The 20,898-nt window shown below is 50.2% G+C and overlaps 6 protein-coding genes across 6 annotated transcripts; 3 read left to right on the top strand and 3 right to left on the bottom strand.

Moving 5' to 3' along the window:
- Positions 1-515: 515 nt before the first annotated feature.
- Positions 516-1,982, bottom strand: J3458_020242 (putative secondary metabolism biosynthetic enzyme). The gene has a single exon (XM_007813549.2). It carries the CDS (start codon positions 1,828-1,830, stop codon positions 700-702), a length of 1,131 nt encoding a protein of 376 aa, XP_007811740.2. The 5' UTR covers positions 1,831-1,982; the 3' UTR covers positions 516-699.
- Positions 1,983-2,146: 164 nt separating this feature from the next.
- J3458_020241 (uncharacterized protein) lies at positions 2,147-3,364 on the bottom strand (the record flags this gene model as incomplete). The annotated part of the gene is made up of 1 exon (XM_007813548.2): positions 2,147-3,364. One exon carries the CDS (start codon positions 3,362-3,364, stop codon positions 2,147-2,149), a length of 1,218 nt encoding a protein of 405 aa, XP_007811739.2.
- A 2,331-nt stretch (positions 3,365-5,695) lies between these two features.
- On the top strand, positions 5,696-9,493 carry J3458_020240 (Nonribosomal peptide synthetase; the record flags this gene model as incomplete). The annotated part of the gene is made up of 1 exon (XM_066121924.1): positions 5,696-9,493. One exon carries the CDS (start codon positions 5,696-5,698, stop codon positions 9,491-9,493), a length of 3,798 nt encoding a protein of 1,265 aa, XP_065973102.1.
- Positions 9,494-9,505: 12 nt separating this feature from the next.
- J3458_020239 (Nonribosomal peptide synthetase) lies at positions 9,506-16,442 on the top strand (the record flags this gene model as incomplete). Its single annotated transcript, XM_007813547.2, has 2 exons — positions 9,506-13,684; positions 13,755-16,442. 2 exons carry the CDS (start codon positions 9,506-9,508, stop codon positions 16,356-16,358), a joined length of 6,783 nt encoding a protein of 2,260 aa, XP_007811738.2. The 3' UTR covers positions 16,359-16,442.
- A 1,260-nt stretch (positions 16,443-17,702) lies between these two features.
- Positions 17,703-18,053, bottom strand: J3458_020238 (uncharacterized protein; the record flags this gene model as incomplete). Its single annotated transcript, XM_007813546.1, has 1 exon — positions 17,703-18,053. The coding sequence occupies one exon, from the start codon at positions 18,051-18,053 to the stop codon at positions 17,703-17,705; it is 351 nt and encodes a 116-aa protein (XP_007811737.1).
- A 2,140-nt stretch (positions 18,054-20,193) lies between these two features.
- Positions 20,194-20,694, top strand: J3458_020237 (uncharacterized protein; the record flags this gene model as incomplete). The annotated part of the gene is made up of 1 exon (XM_007813545.1): positions 20,194-20,694. One exon carries the CDS (start codon positions 20,194-20,196, stop codon positions 20,692-20,694), a length of 501 nt encoding a protein of 166 aa, XP_007811736.1.
- Between the last annotated feature and the right edge of the window lie 204 nt (positions 20,695-20,898).

The following is a 20,898-nucleotide window of genomic DNA, read 5'->3' as shown; positions in this document are numbered from 1 at the left end:
TATTGAGTTGATGCGCCAGGTTGCACGATATTAAATGACCAAGTGGATTTGAGGGATGTATGATTAAAATAGAGCATCTGCAGAAGTAACCAGACACAGCGTACCGGTAGGATAGAGTAAGCACGCATATCTTCTCACTTCAGACGATTGGTTTACTGTAGAGGCCAATGTTCCAGCCTCTAGGTGCAGACAAATGAACCAACCCGGTAAAACAAACCATGACGAGTCGACTGAATGCAGTCTCACCTTTCCTCTTCACAGGCTTGCCGATGACCCATCCGTCCTATGGTATAGTTCTTGATATGCCGCTGTTGTACAACCGAGAATTTGGCTACTCGCCGCAGGTCTCGGCATGTTGGATAGTAATACTGCGACAAGCCGTCATACCATACCACGGTTGTTCACCACAACCCAGGCCAGAGATTCCGGACTTGGGCCAACTCAAGAGACGATTTACAAATATCCAAGGCATTTCAGCCATAAGCAAATTGAAGCACAGCATGTGACAAAAAGAGGGGAAAACAATCGCAATTCTTTTTGTTTCGACAAATGCTCCGCAAAAGTCCTTGCCTATCCCAAGATGTGAACCCAACTGATAGTCGACTGGTTAAACACAACGCGCATTTACAGGATGCATGCTCTTTCACCAAACACCTGTAGACTAGGCCCTGCAGTCATTTCTCAGAGCCGTTGTGGCTTTCATCCCCGGAGAACCTTTGAGATACAGACAAGTCCCTCTTCCAGTTCCTGCCACGTTGGCCACCCATATCCCAGTCGGAAAAAACTATCATCCCTCTCAAACCAGCCTCCTCGGCCAATGTAAACCCCATGCTTCTCCAGCAATGTTGCGTAGAATGCGCCTAATCCTCCAACCGGCTCCTTTTTGATCTTGACAAAGCACATTACTCCTGCCTCTGGTCTCACCCAATCCAGCCACTCGCTCTCCTCAGCGATCCAGCTCGCAACGCGGTCTCTCCGCTTCTGCATATCGGCAATGGTGGCGGGAATCAGCTCGTTCCGCCGAGACAGGATTTGCTCAGCACAGATTTCGTCGAGGCTACTGCCGCAGATACTAATCTGTTCCTTGGCAGCGAGAAATGTCTCTTGCAGGCGAGTGTTGGTGGTGGTGAGCCAACCAACGCGAATTCCGGGAACGCCATAGGCTTTGGACATGGAGGAAACGCCAATGACGTGGTTGCCAAGTGAAGCCGCTGCTGGAATTGCATCCACTCCCTCTAGGTGATGAGAGGCGTACTTGAGCTCCGAGTACGTCTCGTCAACAAGAAGGTAGCACCCCTTTTCTTTGGCAAGGTCCGCAAGAGCCCGGAGCTCGGAGCCGGTGTGCATTGTACCTGTAGGGTTGTTGGGAGAGCAGATACTAATAAGCTTGGTGACGCCGGGGCGAATGGCGGCGCTAACACGGCCAATGTCCAAGCGGTACTGAGATTCAAATTCGAGATCGACGCAAGTAATGTCGCAGCCGATGGCGCGCGGAACTTCCAGGTTGGTCGCGTAGTTGGGACGCGTGATAATCACATGGTCCCTAGAGCTCAGAAGAGCGCTATTGATGATGAAGAGAGACGTCGAGGCGCCTGCCGTCACAAGAACGTCCTCTGGGTCAATGTGCCCATTAGAAGCTTGAGCGACGAAAGAGCGAATCTTGGAACTGCCCTTGTGCTCCGTGTAAGTTAGCACGGTATCTGGGGGGATCGTGATATTCAATGACTTGAGCGTCTGGTCTGATATGGCGCTCTCAGAAAGATTGTACTTGATCGTGATTCCGACCTCCTCCGGGGCCTCTTTCTCAATGGCCATTCGTTGGTAGTTCATCTTGTCCGTGTTGTTGCTGGAGTTGTTCTATGCAAGGGAAGAATGCAGAAGAGATGTGAAGTCAAATACCTGCCGAGTCGTTGGAGCAGGAGCTCGAAGGACAAGCTTTGTATTGTAGGACGTCCCTTCATCCGTCAGCGAGCCTGCCCCCGCACGCTTCTTGGAATGTGCCTCACATGCTGATGTATCACAAGGTGATTTTTTTTACCGCAATTTCCATGTCACGTGCACGCACACACACACAGAGGGACGCATCGTGGATGCACAAAGTAGGGTGTGAAGTGATGAATTCGAAAACAGCTGACGTCTAATATATCTAGCTCCCATTGTGATTGTGAACCTTCTCATCAATATTCTGGAACCGGACTACACATTTCAGGCCCTTCGGCACCGCGTCATGGGTGCTACACTGCCTCATCGACACTGAAGTCATTGATCTTCCCATAATGGTATTATACCTTAAATATATTTGTGCGATTAGAACTTTAATCTCCAGTGTGGCAAGGGCTTTGCCTAGACATATTCTGGCACCATGCCCGAATGGAATCAGATGGGCCTCACGCTTCTTTATCGTTAATGGGTCCCCGTCAAGCCACCTCCCAGGACTGAATCGATCAGGATCTGGGAAAATCGTCTCGTCTCGATGAAGAGCCATAACAGAGGTTGTCACTATAGTTCCCTGTGGGAGGTAGACTCCACACAAGACGTGGCCACCCTCAGGAACGATGCGCTCGGCTCGTCCACTGGATGCCGGGTGTAGGCGATAGACCTCGCGAAGGCAGGCTTCAAGTGAGGGAACTCGGCCATCGAGCTCAGAGAAGGGCAAAAAGCCGTCTGACTGTATCAATAAAGCAGTCAATTCGTCTCGTATCCTCTTCTGCCACTCCGGAGCCTCTGTCAATCTCCATATCAAGTATGTTGCCGTTACCGCAACCGTGGCTTCAGCGGCATTGATGTTGTCAAGCACCTCGGCCGCGATATACTGCCGGTCAAGCGGTGGCTTCGCCGTGTCACTCTCGCGTGCTTGAAGGAGGTGTCGGAGTAGAGAATGAGAATCAAATGCGCTAGGCCCCTTCATCGCCTTTGCAGTGCGTTGCTTGCACCACGCTGCGAGCTCGTCATCCGCCGATAGATGGCGGAATCTCGAGCCCAGGACTCTACAGCACTTGGAGATGTAGTCGTAAACGATTGGATGCCGGATGCGGAATGAGCCGACAAACTGTTGTTGCTTGAGACGGGCGAGGATGTCGCGCTCAGGGCAAGCAGTTTCGACGGAGCGAGTGCAGCAGTCCGGCCCCAAGACAAGATAGGTAATGATGTCAAGCGCGTACCAGTCTGTCAAACTGTAGACATCGACCTCTGTATTCGTCTGGATTTGTCGGAGAACTGTCTGAGCACGCTCTTGCACATGTTGTTCGATATGAGGCAGCTTGTATATAGTTGAGGGCTGGTAAAAGGCCGAGATCAACCTACGCTTTGCTTGGTGCTCTTTATAAGGCTTCGTGGCGAATACCGAACGCCGATTATATCCCATGAAATGGTCAAAGTAGTTGCTCTTTGGCCATCGATGTGCTGTGCCGTAAATGTCCCTTGTACCTTCAAGCGTCGCGACTGAGACCTCGTTTGGGGCGATGCACAAAACAGGGCCATATTTCCGATGCCATTCGAGAATTTTGTCATTTCGACAATAACGAAGATCAGCCAAGGCCAGAACCAGTCCTGAAATCTTGCATAGCCAGGGACCACGAACGTGATGGAGCGGTCTGCAACGACGATGGGCGAGCCACACAGTGGCAATCAAAGATGAGATACACAAGATTGTGAGAGTTGGATCGTTGGGAAGGAGGTGCCAATTCTGCACTGATGTCAGTGCCAATGTGAGCATTTCTTCAATCATCAATTCTCGAAAGGTCGCTATTTGTCGTTGAGAGGGAAACCATGGGCGAACAGACTTTGCTCGCTCCTGGACCAGTGTTGATACGGAATATTGTAATGTTTGTAGAGTCCCCAGTTGGGCTGAAGCCAATAAACGAACGGCAGGAAACGTCTGTCATCAGAGCTGTAGGTAACTGATAGATTGCAGCGAAAGTGTACCCAAATGCACTATTACACCCCCGTCATTTAAGCTGACGGATCGTTTCAGACATGTTCCCTAACGGGGCGAAGCTTCGGCCGACGTGTCTTGCGAGGAGCGTGGCTGATAACTCGACCAAGATATAGTGCTTACTGCTTACTGCGGTTCGGGTTCACAATTGCAACTGAATATGCTGTGCTACACAGCCCTACACCGGTACAGAAGCCGAGCTGCTGGACGAAGGGAATATGGATTGCCCGGTACCAAAATGCTGTCGTCACATTGTCACGTTGAGGCGGACACCTCTGCCTGCATCAAGGGTCCCTGCCGTATAGAACGGCAGGTGAAGTCGAAACACTGGTACTCCGTATGAAGACCGATCATGGCTCTCGCATCATGGGCTGCATATTCGGGCACTATTGACAGGAGTGCAGGTATTAATGAGCTACAACAATACATCAGACACACCGCCATTTGGCCACCCTTTGTCAATAGTAGGAAGAGCAGCAATGGAAATTCGTAGCAGTTGAAGAGACTTCACTTTAAAATAGAAGGCAATGTTTACGAGTATTTGAGCCATAGGTTGGCATCTGCTTCTGGTTATTTGGGCGAGTGATTTGCACAGCCGTGTCAGGCAATCGTGAGTTCAGAACCGATTTGGAAGCACGCTTTGTAGAGGACCATACGCGCGGCCCCTGTTGACTGCGAAGACTGCTAATTGCAGAAGTCGCCAGGCCTTGAGCCGTGACCGGGGTGCGTCCACCTCTGTCTTTTTTCTTTTTCCGGCGCTTTCGAGGCCGTACGGTCTCAGTGCATGCTGTGCTTGGAACTCAATGAACTCAATGGCTGTGTTGCGGGAAAATTATACGTAGCCAGTATTGATAGGACAGTGGCTGGGAGCAGTTGGGTCGTACATTATTCCTGGTTCATGTCAATTGTGTAAAGTCGGTGGCATCTACAAGGGTTCATCTTCTTGGACAGCTCTGAGTACAACGTGAGATACGACTGAGAGACCGAACCCAATGCTCGATGCGAGACTCAAGGGGATAGAGTGATAATCGTTGCAAGTGGCTAGCTATTTCTTCCGAATTGGGTTTCCTGCGCGTCGATTGTACTGATGTAGTTCAGGTGGCGCTGGTTTCTTAAATATACTTCTCATGTCGCAGTTACTGCAGCTGCTAGTTCCATGAAAGGATGCCGATCGTAACGTAATATCTCCACAGAGGTGCCACCCCGTTCTCTTCCTCTGTGACACATGTTTGATTCGGTGTGATTTCAGCAAACGATAGTACGAATGAGAGGCCGTAATGAGACGGCAGAGCACCTACCGCCTCTTCCAAAAACTAGCGGACGCAGTGTAACTTTGCAGCTCCGCCGGCACTGGTCGACAGACAGGGCTCATATTCCAGGGACTTTGGGACTACTCCGTACTCGGGGGTTGTGTTTTTGGGCACGCAGGTGGCAGTACAGAGTACGTAAGTGAATCAATGTCTCAGCCACCGACATTTGTCTGCCTTGAGTCAAATCTGATAATCCCGAAGCTTCAAACAGTAGGAGCGTGAACCCCAACTAGAACCCCAATTGCGCCATTCGTCATCTGATATTCAACCGCAAAATATCGCGAAAGTCAAGTTGACGGTATAACGGGGGGGTTAGATATCGTCGCTATCTTCAGACCAATTCAGGTGAACACTGTCGAACATGCCCGGCAATGGATTGAGTCAAGTTAATGGTCAAGAGATTACACGCAAAGTATCGAAGCCTCCTTTCAATAACATCTTGCCAACAACAATGCCGCTACAAAACAGCGCGGGAAGAAAAGAGGCCTGTTTCTCAGCAAATGGTATCAACGGCACCAAAAGGTTTACCGAAATCCCATCTACTACGGCGAGCAATGGTAGCCCAGCTGCAGTAATTCAAAAAGTAGAAATTGACCACGACCGGGTGCCTCACTCGAATGGCGAGTTACGGAAGCCAGATTCGGGAAGCGCCGCAGCCGCCGAACATCTAGAGCAAATCTGGGAATGGAACGGCACGGCACCAGAGTCAGTGGAGCGATGCGTCCATGATTTAATCATCGAGAGAGTCCGGGCCCAGCCTACTGCTCCTGCTGTTTGTGCCTGGGACGGAGAGCTTACATACAGCGAGCTGGATGACCTTGCTACCAAACTGGCGTCGCGACTTCGCCGCTTAGGAGTCGGACCGGATATCTTGGTACCGCTATGTTTCGAAAAGTCCATGTGGACTACAGTTGCAGTACTCGGGGTAATCAAAGCTGGAGGTGCTTTTGTTCTGCTGGATCCGTCGCTCCCGGAGCAGCGCCTGCAAGTCATTGTTCATCAACTCCAAGCAAACGTCATCGTATCTTCAAGTTCCAAGGGTGAAGTGAGCTCGCGGCTTGCAAAGAGTGCACTTGTCATCAATTGGGAATTCTTCACTTCCACTGAATCTGCCAACATTGACGATACTGTCTCGCAAGCCCACCCTGCCAATCCGGCATCTCTTCTCTATGCGGTTTTCACATCTGGAAGCACCGGCATGCCAAAGGGGGTCTTGATTACTAACAAAAATGCTGCTTCAGCTCTATACCATCAAGCAGAATTCATGGGGATGAACCAGAACGCAAGAATATTTGACTTTGCATCGTACAGCTTCGATGTTTCAGTCAGCAATGTGCTCTCTGCCCTTGCGACTGGTGGCTGTCTATGTGTTCCAAGTGATCAAGATCGGAAGGATAACTTGGAGCGAAGCATAGCGTCGTTAGAAGCCAATATACTTGATATTACGCCGTCCATGGCTCAAGTGTTGTCGCCCGATAGGATACCTTCAGTCAACACTGTGATTTTCGGAGGAGAGGCCTTACATCCTGCGGACATCAAGCGATGGTGGGGGAAAGTCAACATCATTCACATCTATGGGCCATGCGAATGCACACCAACAAGTACGATCAACCACAGCATGGCTGGACCGGGCGAGGCGGTACACATGGGAAAGGGCGTGGGACTAGTGACCTGGATCGTTGATCCAGAAGACCACGAGACACTGCTTGCTCCAGGATACACTGGTGAATTATTGCTAGAAGGTCCACTTGTTGGTCGAGGTTATCTGAATGACGACGCAAAAACTGCGGCTTTGTTTATAAAGGACCCGGAGTGGCTACTTCGCGGAACCTCAACCAAGCCGGGGCGGCGCGGTAGGCTGTATAAGACCGGCGACTTGGTACAATACACGAGCAATGGGTGCCTGAAATTTGTCGGCCGGAAGCAAGCGGCTCAAGTTAAAATCAGAGGCCAGCGGCTCGAGCTCGGGGAGATCGAGCACACACTTCGCAATCATGCCAATGTGGATGAAGCGGTCGCCGCATTACAACACGAAGAGGGCCAAGAGTCCCGGATAGTCAGCTTCGTGACTGTGCGCGATGTTGATAGCATCGACTCGCTGACTGACAACATTGGAGAAGTGAAACGTAGAGATGAATGGAAGGCGCACTGCGACGGGGAATATGTCTCCGGGATGGACCATCGGGATCTGACCGACCAGCCTCTCAACAATGGCAAGTTGCAAAGGAGGAATAGGCAGGAGATTCATGACGAGCTCTTTGGAATGCTAAAGTCTCAGCTCCCACTATACATGGTACCGCAAGTGATCGAGATTCTGGATAGAATGCCTCTCAACCGGAACGGCAAAATCGATCGCCTAGCACTCGTCAAAGGCCTCGAAGGCCGGGCCTCTGCACGAGGCCCTATTCGGCAGCCCGTGTCGGAAGCCCAGCGACTGATGCTCCAGGTTTGGGCGCAAGTCTTGAAAATTGAAGCTTCCACCATCGGGACCGATGCTAGTTTCTTCCATCTTGGGGGCAGCTCGATATCGGCCATGAAAGTGGTGGCTGAGGCTCGAGAGATTGGCATGAATCTGAGTGTAGCCGATATATTTCGCTATCCGATACTTCATGAGCTGGTCGACCAGAGCCACCATGAATCCCCAGCTGAGAAACCAGACCAAGTAGTTGTGCCCTTTGCCCTCTTATCCAACGAGACTTCTCTGAATACTCTCCTTCAGGAGATATGTATCCAATACGACCTAGGCCAGATTGGTGGGACAGCAGAAAATACGTTTATACAAGACGCTTATCCATGCACCCCACTGCAAGAAGGTCTGATGTCCTTGACATCAATGAGTCCAGGGGCTTACATCGGGCAGAATGTGCTAGAAATATCCCCCGATGCTTCAATTGAGAATCTATGTGCGGCATGGGAGCAAATTGTGCGCCGTTTACCAATTCTGCGCACTAGATTGGTGCATCACGACCGCGTTGGTCTTGTTCAGATCGTGATAAACGAACCTATAAACTGGATCGAAGCGAATTCTTTGGATGACTATATTAAATCTGATATTCAGAGACCCATGGACCTGGGCCAGCCACTCACTCGTTTTGCCCTGATAAAAGACGCCACGGGTAGCCCAAGGTGGTTTGTCTTGACTATACATCACGCCCTCTATGATGGATGGTCTATGCCACTAATTCTAGACGCTGTGAAGAAGGTATACCGAGGCGGAGAATTTCGAGAGGGTCCGCAATTCCAAGCCTTCGTAAAGTACGTCAAGAGTCAGGACAGAAAGATGATGCGGGATTACTGGCTTGATGCTCTCGAGGACTGCCAATGTGCGCCATTCCCGGGTCTCCCACCACATATTGAGAAGCCAATGACGAACAAATCTGCTCAATACTCATTCCCAAAGCCTCAAAGCAACCGCTTGGGCATTACTCCTCCGATAATGATACGTGCAGCATGGGCCCTGCTTGTTGGGAAGATGACCAGTACAGAAGACGTCGTCTTTGGTGTTACGCTATTCGGGAGGAATGTACCGCTTCCGGGAATCGAAATGGTAGCCGGACCAACTTTTGCGACGGTTCCAGTGCGTATAAAATGGAACAGGAACGACACGGCAGTCGAGTACCTGAAGGCGGCACAGCATCAGGCAACAGGAATGATTCCATTTGAGCAAATAGGTCTACATAAACTGGCCGAGCTTAGTCCCGAGACACGGCAAGCATGCCGATTCCAAACGCTGGTCGTGATACAACCGGAAGAGGCCAGTGATGGCTCGGACGAGCTGGGCACGTGGAAGGGCGACTTTGGCCAAGGAGACAGAATCGACTCATATGGCCTTGTGCTTATTTTGCAACTCGGTGCAGACACGGTGAGAGTTTCAGCTTCCTTCGACTCCAGGATGATTGAACCATGGAGGGTTGATAAGCTATTGAGCCGGTTAGGACATGTGGTCTTCCAGCTAGACCAGGCCAGCCCTGAGCTTCTCCTCTCAGATGTTGAAACCATAACTCCACAGGAGCTTGAGCAAATTTGGAATTGGAACCATGCAGTACCAATAGCAGCAGAGCAATGCGTTCATAAATTATTCGAGCAGACAGCTCAAGCTCAACCTGATGCATCTGCCGTATGTGCCTGGGATGGAGAGTGGACATACCGCGACCTAGACGAAGCTTCCTCACGGATAGCCCATTACTTAGTTATTCTGGGTGTCGGTTTAGAGCAGATTGTGCCTTTGTGCTTCGAAAAGTCTCGCTAGACACCAGTCGCGATGCTGGCGGTCATGAAAGCCGGAGGAGCATCAGTGGCTTTGGACTCTACCCAACCAGAAGAGCGCCTTCGTACAATCGTACAGCAAACCGAGCCCGCCTTGATGCTATCATCTTCGGCGAGTCAAGAGCTGGCGAGTCGCCTAAGCCGCCAGCACGTTGTCGTGGTCGATGACGGCCTGTTGGCAAGGTTGAAGCCGGTCTCTGGAACCTGTCAACTGCCGGTCGTGACACCATCTAACAAGCTCTATGTTGCCTTCACATCGGGTAGTACTGGAGTTCCTAAAGGTGCTGTTATTACTCATCGAAATTTCAGCTCCGCGATCCAGCATATGCGCAATTCAAGATGCGCTATTGTCGATCCCACGGCGAGAGTATACGACTTCGCTTCGTACGCTTTTGACATCAGCTGGTTCAACAGCCTGCAGTCTCTGACTAACGGTGCATGCCTGTGCATCCCTTCCGAGGCGGATCGAAGAAATGATCTTGCGGGATCCATTCACCGGTTACAAGCCACGTTTGCAATATTAACACCGTCAACCGCGAATATTCTCCCACTTGAGACCATCTGCTCCCTCCGGACGCTAATGCTAGCTGGCGAGGCTCTACCGTCCGAGTACGCAAAACGATGGCTTGGGCTAACTCGGTTGACGAATGGATACGGTCCATGCGAATGCACTCCGATCACCACCGTTGCGGCCATCGAGGGGACAAAGGTAGTAGCATCTAGCATAGGTAGAGGTGTTGGCGTCAATACTTGGGTAGTACAGGCCTCAGACCACAACAGATTAGTCCCTATCGGGGATGTCGGAGAGTTGATGCTGGAAGGGCCTCTCGTCGGCTGCGGCTATATTGGTGATGCCGAACAGACAACAGCGGCCTTCATCCAGGATCCAACATGGCTTCGTCATGGCGCTTCTGGCTTTCCTGGTCGCCAAGGCCGCCTGTACAAGACAGGCGACTTAGTGCGGTATAATTCAGATGGCAGCCTGGTCTTTGTCGGACGTAAGGACGCCAACCAAGTCAAGATTCGCGGGCAAAGAGTCGAGTTAGGCGACGTCGAGCACCACGTTCATGTTAGCATCCCAGCTGCGAGACAGGTAGCAGCTGAAGTGATACTACCTGCCGATGCGAACGCTCAAGGGCGGCCAACACTGGCTGCATTTCTTGTAGTTGAAGATCAACCGGGTTTACCGTCAGAGGTTCAAGTCATGAGCGTATCGGCTGAAGTTCATCATGAGCTTACAAAGCGTTTACCCGGCTACATGGTTCCGAGTGTTTACTTTTCTCTGCACGAGCTCCCTACCAACAGCTCCGGCAAGATAGATCGGCGTCGTCTACGCGAACTCGGAGCCGGCTTCACTGTTCAGCAACTTGCCCAGCTACAAAGTGCGTCTGTCAGCAACAAACGTGCCCCTGCCAATGAGATGGAACGTACGCTTCAGAAAATATGGGCTCGTGTCCTGGGCGTCGATGCAGATAAAATTGGTTCTGACGACAGTTTCTTCCGCCTTGGCGGCGACTCTATTACCGCCATGCAGGCATCAGCGGCTTCCCGAGCGCTCGGTCTGAATATCTCTACAGCAGATATCATGCGCAGCAAGACCATCTCCTTAATCGCGGCAGCTGCTTCTTCGTCAAAACATCATTTCCCAGAGGTGGGCAAAGCTGACCCCAAGAAGGATGATGGTCAGCCTTTCGCGCTGAGTCCGATTCAGCGGCTTTATGTGGCCATGCAGTCGCATCCAACTCAGTGTTTTGACTTAAAATTTTTCCTCAAAATGCGTCAGCCAATCTCCCTTGCTTCTTTGTCAAAGGCCACTGAGAAGATTGTCATGAGGCATCCCATGCTCCGGGCCAGGTTCATCCTGACCAGCAAAGGGGTTTGGAAGCAACGTATAATTGATGATGCGTCGCATTCATTTCACCTTTCTGAGGTAGTTGGTACAGAATCGGTGAGCTCATCAAAGGCTCACGATATTCGTCGATGTCGGGAGAGGCTCAACATTGAGACTGGCCCTATTCTGGCAGCAGTTCTGTTTAGCGATCAGGAGCGTCAAAGCCTGTTCATCACAGTGCATCACCTCGTTATTGATCTCGTTTCATGGAGGATTCTACTCGAGGAGCTCGAAGATCTCCTCAGTGGACGCGAACTGTCCACAAGTCCGACGACAAGCTTCCAGAGGTGGTGCTCTCTTCAAGCACAATATGCCCTTCAAAACCTTCAACAAGAAACAAAGCCGGGAGTCAAGCCGCCTCTTTTATCATACTGGGGGTTGAAAATTGACGACAATGTACAAGGAGCGATTGCATTAAAGGAGTTCACGATAGATGAAGAAGCTAGCAGTGCGATTTTAGGAGCCTGCAATGAGGCGTTTGGCACACGTCCAGTCGAACTGATGATCGCGGCTCTTATTTACTCATTCTCAACTGTTTTCACTGATCGAACCTTGCCCACGGTGTTTAGTGAAGGGCATGGCCGCGAGCCCTGGGACGACCGCATTGATCTTTCTCGAGTCATTGGCTGGTTCACGACGATTTCTCCTGCGTTCGTTCCGAGTAGAGAGCTTCAGGACTTGGTGGAAACTATACGCTTGACCAAGGATTCTGTCAGAAGATTGTCAAAGAATGGCTGGTCTTACTTCACATCTCAATACGCCGATGAACATAATGCCGCAACCAATGCCACTGACTTCCCTGTCGAGGTATTATTCAATTTCGCCGGCTCCTACCAGCAGCTAGAAAGAGACGACAGCTTTTTTGAAAGCACCTCGATATCAGAAGACTGTCACCCGGAATCATGGTTAAAGTTGCGCCGTTTTGCGCTGTTTGAATTCAACGCCCATGTGGACCAGGGCCGGCTGGCTGTGTCCCTCGAATATCCCAAGAGCACACAACATGGCGATTTAATCGAACGTTGGGCAGTGATCTATGAAACTACATTGAAAAATTTGGGTGCGCTATTGAACAACAGATCACCAGAGTGGACTTTATCCGACTTTCCCTTGGCGTTTACGTCTTACACCGACCTGGAGGAATTCCGGTCTGTCACATTGGGCCAACTTGGTCTCGAGAACGCACAGGATATTGAAGATATTTTCCCATGTACTGGCTTGCAAGAAGGGCTTCTCTTTGCCCAGTTCAAAGCCCTAGACAACTATCGAGTGGCCCTCAATTTTGAAATAACAGCTACTGAGACTCCTGGCGATCACGTCGACCTACTCAGAATTGAACGTGCTTGGCAGGCCGTGGTGCGGCGGCACACGCTGCTCCGTTGTATCTTAGTTGACATGGTTCCCGGAAGCAGCAGGACAATGCACGTCGTCCTGAAAGACCCTAAGCCCAGCATTTCATTTGATCGATCTGCATCCGAGGCTTCGGTAGATCGTGGATTCGTTGGCGGCCGAACTTGCGTCAAGTATGACAAGTACGGTCTTCAGCACCACTTATCAGTATCTTGCATTGACGAGAAGCATGTCCGTATTTGTTTCGAGTTGAATCATGTGATTTTGGACGGACACTCGACCGGCGTGATGCTTCATGACTTCTGGCAAGCTTATACTGGCACTCTCTCCCTGGATGCACCCTCTTACGGCGACTTCATCAGATACGTTGAAAAACAACCCCGTGGTGCCGACCGTGATTTTTGGGTCAAGTATTTGGAAGGGGTGAAACCTTGTTTCTTCCCGCCCTCAAAGTCAGCAACAGGGGAGATGAAGGACATCACGGTCTCAGTGCCGGGCCTTGAGGCATTCAAGGTGCATGATTTCTGTGCTAAATTGGAAGTTACAACAGCTTCTGTGATTCAGACCGCATGGGCTCTGGTGCTGTATCACTTCACAGGCTGCACAAGCCCTTGCTTTGGCAACCTTGCCTCGTGTCGAGATGTGCCTATCGACAGACTCGGAGAAATGTTCGGACCCGTCATCGCCATGATCCCATATCGTGTACGATTGGATGGGAGTCATTCGGTCGTAGAGACATTGCGGGAAGCGCAGAAAGACTACGTCGATAGTTTGCCCCATCAGATGTTTTCATTAATGGAAATCCACGAGGCGCTTGACGTCGGCTCGTCTGGGTTGTTTAATTCTATTCTTAGTTTTCAACGAGTCGCTGAGCAACCAGATGCATCCGTGGACGGACATATCATCCAAGAGAGATCTGCTCATGATCCAGTAGAGGTAGGCATATCCATTTCCATCACTTGAATTGTCTCCAGGTATCAACCCATACTAATATGGTTCACTTTAGTACCCCATCTCCCTCAGTGTTGGCGACAGTGATACAGAATTGTCGATTGAAATGACTTTTAAAGCGGGTTTTATTCCGAATGCTGAAGCTGATCGTGTAGCGAAGGCAATGGGAGCCGCTGTGTCGTCGCTTATAAGTGAACCCCACAAGAAAATCAGCAACGACAGCCTCTTAACCCGAGATGACTTGGAGCTTATATGGTCTTGGAACTCTGAGGTGCCAGCAGAGGACATGCGTGCCCATAATGTATTCGAAGAACAGTCCACGTTGCGATCCGAAGCCGTAACAGTCTGTGCCGAGGAGGTCGTGACTATCGTCAAAGGAGCCGGTCTAGTGACGTGGGTGGTTGACCCCAAAAACCATGACTCCCTGCTGCCGCCCGGCTGCGTTGGAGAACTCCTTCTTGAAGGGCCACTTGCTGTTTACAGCGACCTCTGTGGCAAAGTGAAAAGTGACGCAGCCTTCATCAAGGACCCAAAATGGTTGCTCATGGGTGTTCCAGGCAAACAGAAAGGACGACACGGCAGGCTCTACAAGACAGGCTACCTAGTCCGCTATAATGTGGATGGCAGTCTGGTCTTCATCGGTCGTAAAGAAGACACTCAAGCAAAGATCAACGGGCAAACAATTGAGCTGGAGGAGGTCGAATACTGGGCCCAAAACCACATGTCAGATGCTAAGCATGTTGTGGCCGAGGTTATTAAACCTCAAGGGGCCGACCTGTCTTCAAACTCTCTGCTTGCCATGTTTGTTCAGCTGAAGGATGAGACAATTGACGGCAATGAACCAGACGCTCGTATCAAGTTACTTCCCATCCCCGCTGATGTAGAAGGCAGATTGGCCAAGCATTTACCTGTTCACATGATGCCATCTTTGTTGCTCTCCGTCTCGGAGCTACCGAAGACAATGACGGGAAACATTGATAGGAAGCGATTACGGGAGATGGCGGCCCAATTCAGCATTGAGCAGTTAGAGACCGCACGATCTTCCGGACGAAGTACAAGCCGACGACCAACCTCTGAGGCAGAACGGGTTATGCAAAAAATCTGGGCCAAGATTCTTGATGTTAGTATCGATGGGATTGGCCCGGACGACAACTTCTTTCATCTGGGTGGCGACTCAATCTTGTCCATGAGACTTGTAAGCGAGGCCCGAAAGGTTCATATGAACATTACGGTAGCGGACGTTTTCCACCGCAAAACTTTGGCTGAGTTGGTCAACGGGCAGCATGTAAATGGAGTGGAATCCGGTCCACAGCTCGGTGAGGTTGCGCTCGTTGATTCTTCTACCAGGGAAGCCCTTTCCGAGGAGATCGTCTCCATTAGCTCAGACATCTGCCACAAAGACATTGCTGATATTCTACCCGTCACCAGCGTCCAAGAAAGGTGTTTTGTCGAGGGTATATACCCTGTCATGTGCATCAACCAAGACGACGCCGTTAGTGGCACTTCATGTGGACGCTTTGCAAACTACGTCTATATAGATCTGCCCGAGAACACTGATGTCCCTCTTCTGGAGGAAGCCTGTAAGCGAACCCTTAGCCAGTTTCCTATTCTGCGAGCATGTTTTTTGCAGCTGCAGGGGAAATTCTGGCAGGTCGTGCTGCATCAAATCCGGCATCCTTTCCGCGTGCAGGATGTCAGCGAGAATCTTGATGTAGCCCTCCACAACTTTTGTCTCAGTGATGCTCACAGCGTCTCCGCGACTCTGCCTCCTGTTTCTCTCGTACTCCTCAGGCACAAGACGCAAGGTGGCCGGCTGATAATTCGAATTTCTCATGCCCAGTACGACGGTGTTTGCCTACCCACGATTATTGCGTCGTTCATAAATGGGCATGTACCAACTCCTCTTCCCCCAAGCTTCTCTTCGTTCCTGTCGCATGCCTCTCTCAGACGGCCCAAGTCTATCGAATACTGGAAAAAGCTTCTGCAGGGGTCACAGCAGCCCGGTCACCTGCGCGAACATCTCCTCGCGCAGACAGATATCCATACGCCGCAGCCAGAGGCAATTTATATTCGCGCAGAGACAAGTCTTCCTCGCCTTCCGGGCAACATCACTCCGGCGACTCTAGCTAGCGCCGCCTGGGCACTGCTTCTGTCACGCCTGACTGGGCGCGGCGATGTTGTCTACGGACATTTGGTAGCAGGACGAAACTCGGAAATTGGAGGCATCGATAAGACCGTAGGATGCTGCCTCAACTTTATACCCGTACGAGTTACGTTCCCGTCGACTCAGACCCCGACTGAACTACTGTTGGCCGTCCAAGAACAGTTTCTTGCTGTTGGGGAAGCCGATTCCCTTGGCTACAGGGAGATTATCGAGAACTGCACAGACTGGCCGCCGGGTTCAACGTTTGAGTCAACCATCCAACACCAGAATATTGATGAGAATCCGCAGATTCAATCTGCCGCCGGCATATCGCGAGTGCAATTCTTTCAAAACCCCCATCTTGTGCCGATGTCAATACACATGGTCTCGGAAACTCGAGGCAATGAGCTATGCTTTGAGCTCAACAGCAATACACACATAATGAGGCTAGATGCGGCTAAGGCCATGATGGATGGGCTTATCTCAATTATTGACGAGTTCAAAAGTGCTATATGACCTGAGCTCTAACAACTTCAACTATGCAAAATAGATAAGAGGGCAAACCAAATCCCCATCAGAAGACTTTTCACATTCCCTAGAACGATAGTCGGTATATATATAAGCTATATGTGTTTTTCTACCATGTGGCTCCGCTCAATTGACGTACGAGGGACTCTCCCCTGCCAGTATCACCAAATTCACCATTTCATATCGTTTTGCGTGCATAACCTCTCGACATAGGATAATTGATGGCTTTGCAGAAATAATTGTATAATGACATAGCTTTCGCTATACATGCAGCCACTTGCCGTGCTGATAGTGGATTGGAGGGTATTCGTGCCCGGGATTACGACACGTCTGCACTACTCTCACTAATTTGATCTCCAAGCTCTTTAGTTTTGTGCAGATTTAAACATAAAAGACTAAAAAGGCTGTGCACTGCTTCAATTGTTAGTCTACCGAATTGGCCAGCATCAGCCAAGACATGACACATTTTCAGTGTAAAGCATATGGCTTCTCAACGCATACAGGTGAAATATGGATATTGACACAAAAGATATTCTAGGGAATACACCCCTTCCTTAAAGCGTGCAAGGCCTTCGCTGCATGGAAAAGTTTCGAGGTAATAGGGGTGAGGGTTAGTCCGATCATCGCTGCCTAGAGAGCAAGCCGACCAAAAATTTGAAATAAATTAAGTAGTGGCAGAGAATTCCCCAAGGGCAATAACTTGACTGTGTTTATCCAAGCGACCTAGGGATGCTGCGTTCAGGAATGGTCCTCATGTGGTACAGTACGGCTGTTTACCAAGGGCGGCCCAACAATAGTTTAGCTAACATATCATACCCAGCTCTTCAACTAAAGTATTCCAAGATAATTTACTCTCTTGAACAAGCTCAAAATCCAGGCGAGTCGTTGGGCACTTCCGCGTCACGAGAAGCCGTAAGGCTGTGTTTATCTGTCCAGTATGCGTTCTGAACTGAAGCAACTGCCTCCCGAGTCTAGTCGCAAACAAGCAAGACGTTTTTGGCTTTAGAAACGCACACATCCGCCACTTTTCAATCGTGAATGGGGAGGTTAAGCGAAAGAGCGGTGGTACACTTTCTATAACCATAGACGACTTTGCAAGCGCGAAGAGTGTCAAGAGTTGGTGTATTGTAATTCTCAAAGAAATCTAGAACACGAATAAAAGTAAATACATCAGGAAGGCGTTCTCATCGAATTGAACCGAACCCCAATTCTTCTCGTCTATTCAAATAAAAAATCCAGCATGTCTAGAAGCCACCGCCACGCCAAATGCCACCGCTCTAATTGATGGTGTACCATGGAACTCTGATTGTTTCGGGCTTCGAGCCAGGAGTTCTAAGTCGAAGGGGCAGCACACTTGACGCCCGTGGCCTGGTTGACACAGACTTCGGCTCCGACTCGATTGCCGTTCATCTCGTAGTAGCCGCCACCGCAGAAGCCGCCAACGTTGCAGAAGATGCTGTCTCCGCACTTGGGCCCGTTCTGCGGGAACTGGGGATCGGGTGTGTTGATGCAAGACTTAATCTGAACACAGACATTGTCGGTATTACCCGAGCCAGAATAGTCACTGGGGCCGCAGATGTAGCCAGAGAGGCAGTCGGCGTCAGTAGCACACTGGGGAACTGCCGTAGCAGTAAGGGCCATGCCCATGGCGATGATGGCGGACTTGATAGTGAATTGAGCCATTTTGTAATAGTAAATCTGTCGTTGTTTTCAGACGAGTAGGATGCCTACGGCTGATGTGCAGGTGCGGACGGTTGTAATCGTGGTTGAATAAACCGGATTTAATGTGAGAATCGGTCGAGTGATGAAAGTAAAAGGGATTGAAGATTGTTGTGCTGGAATTTATTTTTTCTTCCTGCAAGATATCCAGGGTTTATTTATACCCAAATGTCCAAGTCCCGTGGCGCGTGCATACTGACAATAATATACCCTCGTGATAGCAGGTATTATCCTATTCCTACCACCACCGTCCTCTTGGCGGCTTCCCCGAAGCTGTTAGTAGAGCCTCTTTCTAGGGAAACGGCTGGCTCGGACGAATATGTGCCGATGGCTTCTTCAGCCCAATCGCGCCCCGTGGCGTTCCCATGACATCAATGTGCCTCGCAGACTCGGCATTGTCGCGGCCCTCATAAGACCGTTCAGATGAGTTGTATGTTTGTGAAAACTGCTTAATCGTCTTAATTGTGGTCAAATGAGGTGATTTAGCCAGCTGCTTGCCTCCCTGGGTTTTGCTCATTTTCTATATTGACCCTGTATTGCCCTAAAAAATTATTGTTCTGCTAATCACCTTCGCCACCGGATGACGTATCTCTATAATTTTCCAAATTAGGTGCTTTTACATTGTCTCCCTGCTCGTCGAGTGCTAATCTGACAGCATTTGATGCTAGGTTTGCTAGGGCTCCGGATATTGCAGTACGTAAAGTTCAACTTTATATCTAAAAATAGCTCAAGCACAGGAACTACCGCCACCGCAGGGATCATCAGGAGAAAGTAAAATATCCGCATGGCGGAGGGTCAAGGGGAAGTGTGAGTGAACTAGGGATTATGGCCAGTATAGCGTTGACGGGAATGCCATGCCGTCAACCGAATAGGCTGCCACCCTGCGGGTGAGTTGACACCGACTCGTGACACTCATTTGCCTAATAGTCGGTAGGAAAAACACTGCCACATTCTGCAGTTATAGGGAAAACATGTTACCTGGGCCTCTTACATGTAAGGTCCTTGGCGCCGTCTTTTAGCCCTAGGGGACTTGAAACGGCCATATTGCATCGAGCTCATACGTCATTATAATTTTTGAGTTGTCGTTATTGGTTAAAAAAACTGGGACTTTATAGAAATTATGGACGGTAGAGCCGATACTTAGATGTGTGCTACACTACCTAGATATTTGGTTGTGTGGTGGCAGTAAGCTTGAGGCCACAAAGGCTGCTCCTAGTGGCGCCAAAGCGCCCAGACAGCTTGACCACCTTTTCATTGGCAGCCAGTAGGGCCAATCAAATTAATCAACTAATGTTTGGAGAACTGGTGGCAGTGTAATGCAACAGATTGATGTAAGTCGGTCTGTTAGTCTGTTGAACAAGCCAGTCATTCCAGGGCAACATAGCAGTCACAACACGAGCCCAAGTGTTTTGTAATTTTAAAGTGAACTGGGCAAATTGCGATTGAGCATGCCCGTCAATGGTTTAGCACTTCCCCCAAGAAGCGCCTTACTACATACTCCAATGGTTTCGGATCAAAGCCATGACGCAAGACCATAAACAGCCATGAGCTCTTATTTCTTGCGTATCCCGTATCATCTATTGCATATCGACGCACTGAAAACAAAGCAGCTCCATTTTTCTGCAATTGCCGCGTTGGTGGCGTACACATTCCCAGCCCGACAGCCGTAGCTACCTATCACTATGTCGAATGGCGTGACAGTTCAGCCTCTTTGATCCATCAAGACTATGGTGTCTGTTCGGTAGCAGCAAGCCCGAGAAGCGTCAGCAAGATCGCCGCGGAGAAGCCCCTGTACAAAACATACAAGTCAATCGGGAACAGCGAGACCATCGCCAGCAGTCAGCAATATTGCAACTCGTTAATGATGCGGTGTCGGTGAAGGCGAACAACACAGAATCTCTGCTCTGGGATAGGAAGTCGAGAAAGGACAAGCATACAAAATAATTCCATTATAAATATGGCTACCACTCGCTGATAAACTGGAAGATTACAACACAATCCACAGTCAACACAGACACTCCAGCACCACTCCTCTCTTTGAGAACTACATCGCGGAATCAATCAAGCCCTCTTGCCAAGCCAAATATCAAAACAACTTTACAACATGGCGTCCAGAATCTTGCAGATCACTGTCGCAGCTTTTGCCTTGACCACTGCGGTCAGCGCAGTCCCTCAGCAATACCCCAACAAGTGCGGCGACCAGGTTTGCCCAAGCGACAAGCCCAACTGCTGCGCCGTCAATGTGAATGGCGTTGAAGAACTCGGCTGCTTTGCGGTCTGCCCCAATCCACCACAGCAGTCGCAACGGCTTCAGCAGAGGCAACAGGGCGTTGAGTGCGGCGACTCCATCTTTTGCAAGCCTAACCAGCTTTGCTGCGCCGTCATCTACAATGGCGTCGAAGAGCGAGGGTGCTACGACGGCCCTCAATGCCCTCCTCTCAACCCGGCCACCACCATGACCACCATGACCACGACAACCGCCGCCTCTCCCGCCGCCACTGCTGGTCCCAAGTGCGGCGATTCCTTCTTCTGCCCTGTTGGCAAGGTGTGCTGCCCCAACAAGCTTTATACTTGCGCCGACACTGTTGATCAGTGCCCCAAGTAAGACTTGCCTTGACAATTGCGGTACATTGACGTCGAGGTCAACCCGGAACGAATACAGTCACAGGGCTGGAATGTATAGAATTTCCTGTTTTGTTTATTTTGTTTTGTTTTACGTCATTTTGCTGCCGGATAGACAATAGACTATAGACAATACTACGGGAGAGGGTATACAGCGTTGGATGCATGGCTTCGGAACAGTGCTACT

The sequence above is a fragment of the Metarhizium acridum genome, assembly GCF_019434415.1.
Source record: "Metarhizium acridum strain ARSEF 324 chromosome Unknown scaffold_572, whole genome shotgun sequence".
NCBI lineage: Eukaryota > Fungi > Ascomycota > Sordariomycetes > Hypocreales > Clavicipitaceae > Metarhizium > Metarhizium acridum.
Note: the sequence above shows the minus strand (reverse complement) of the source record. Positions and strands in the feature narration are given on the sequence as shown.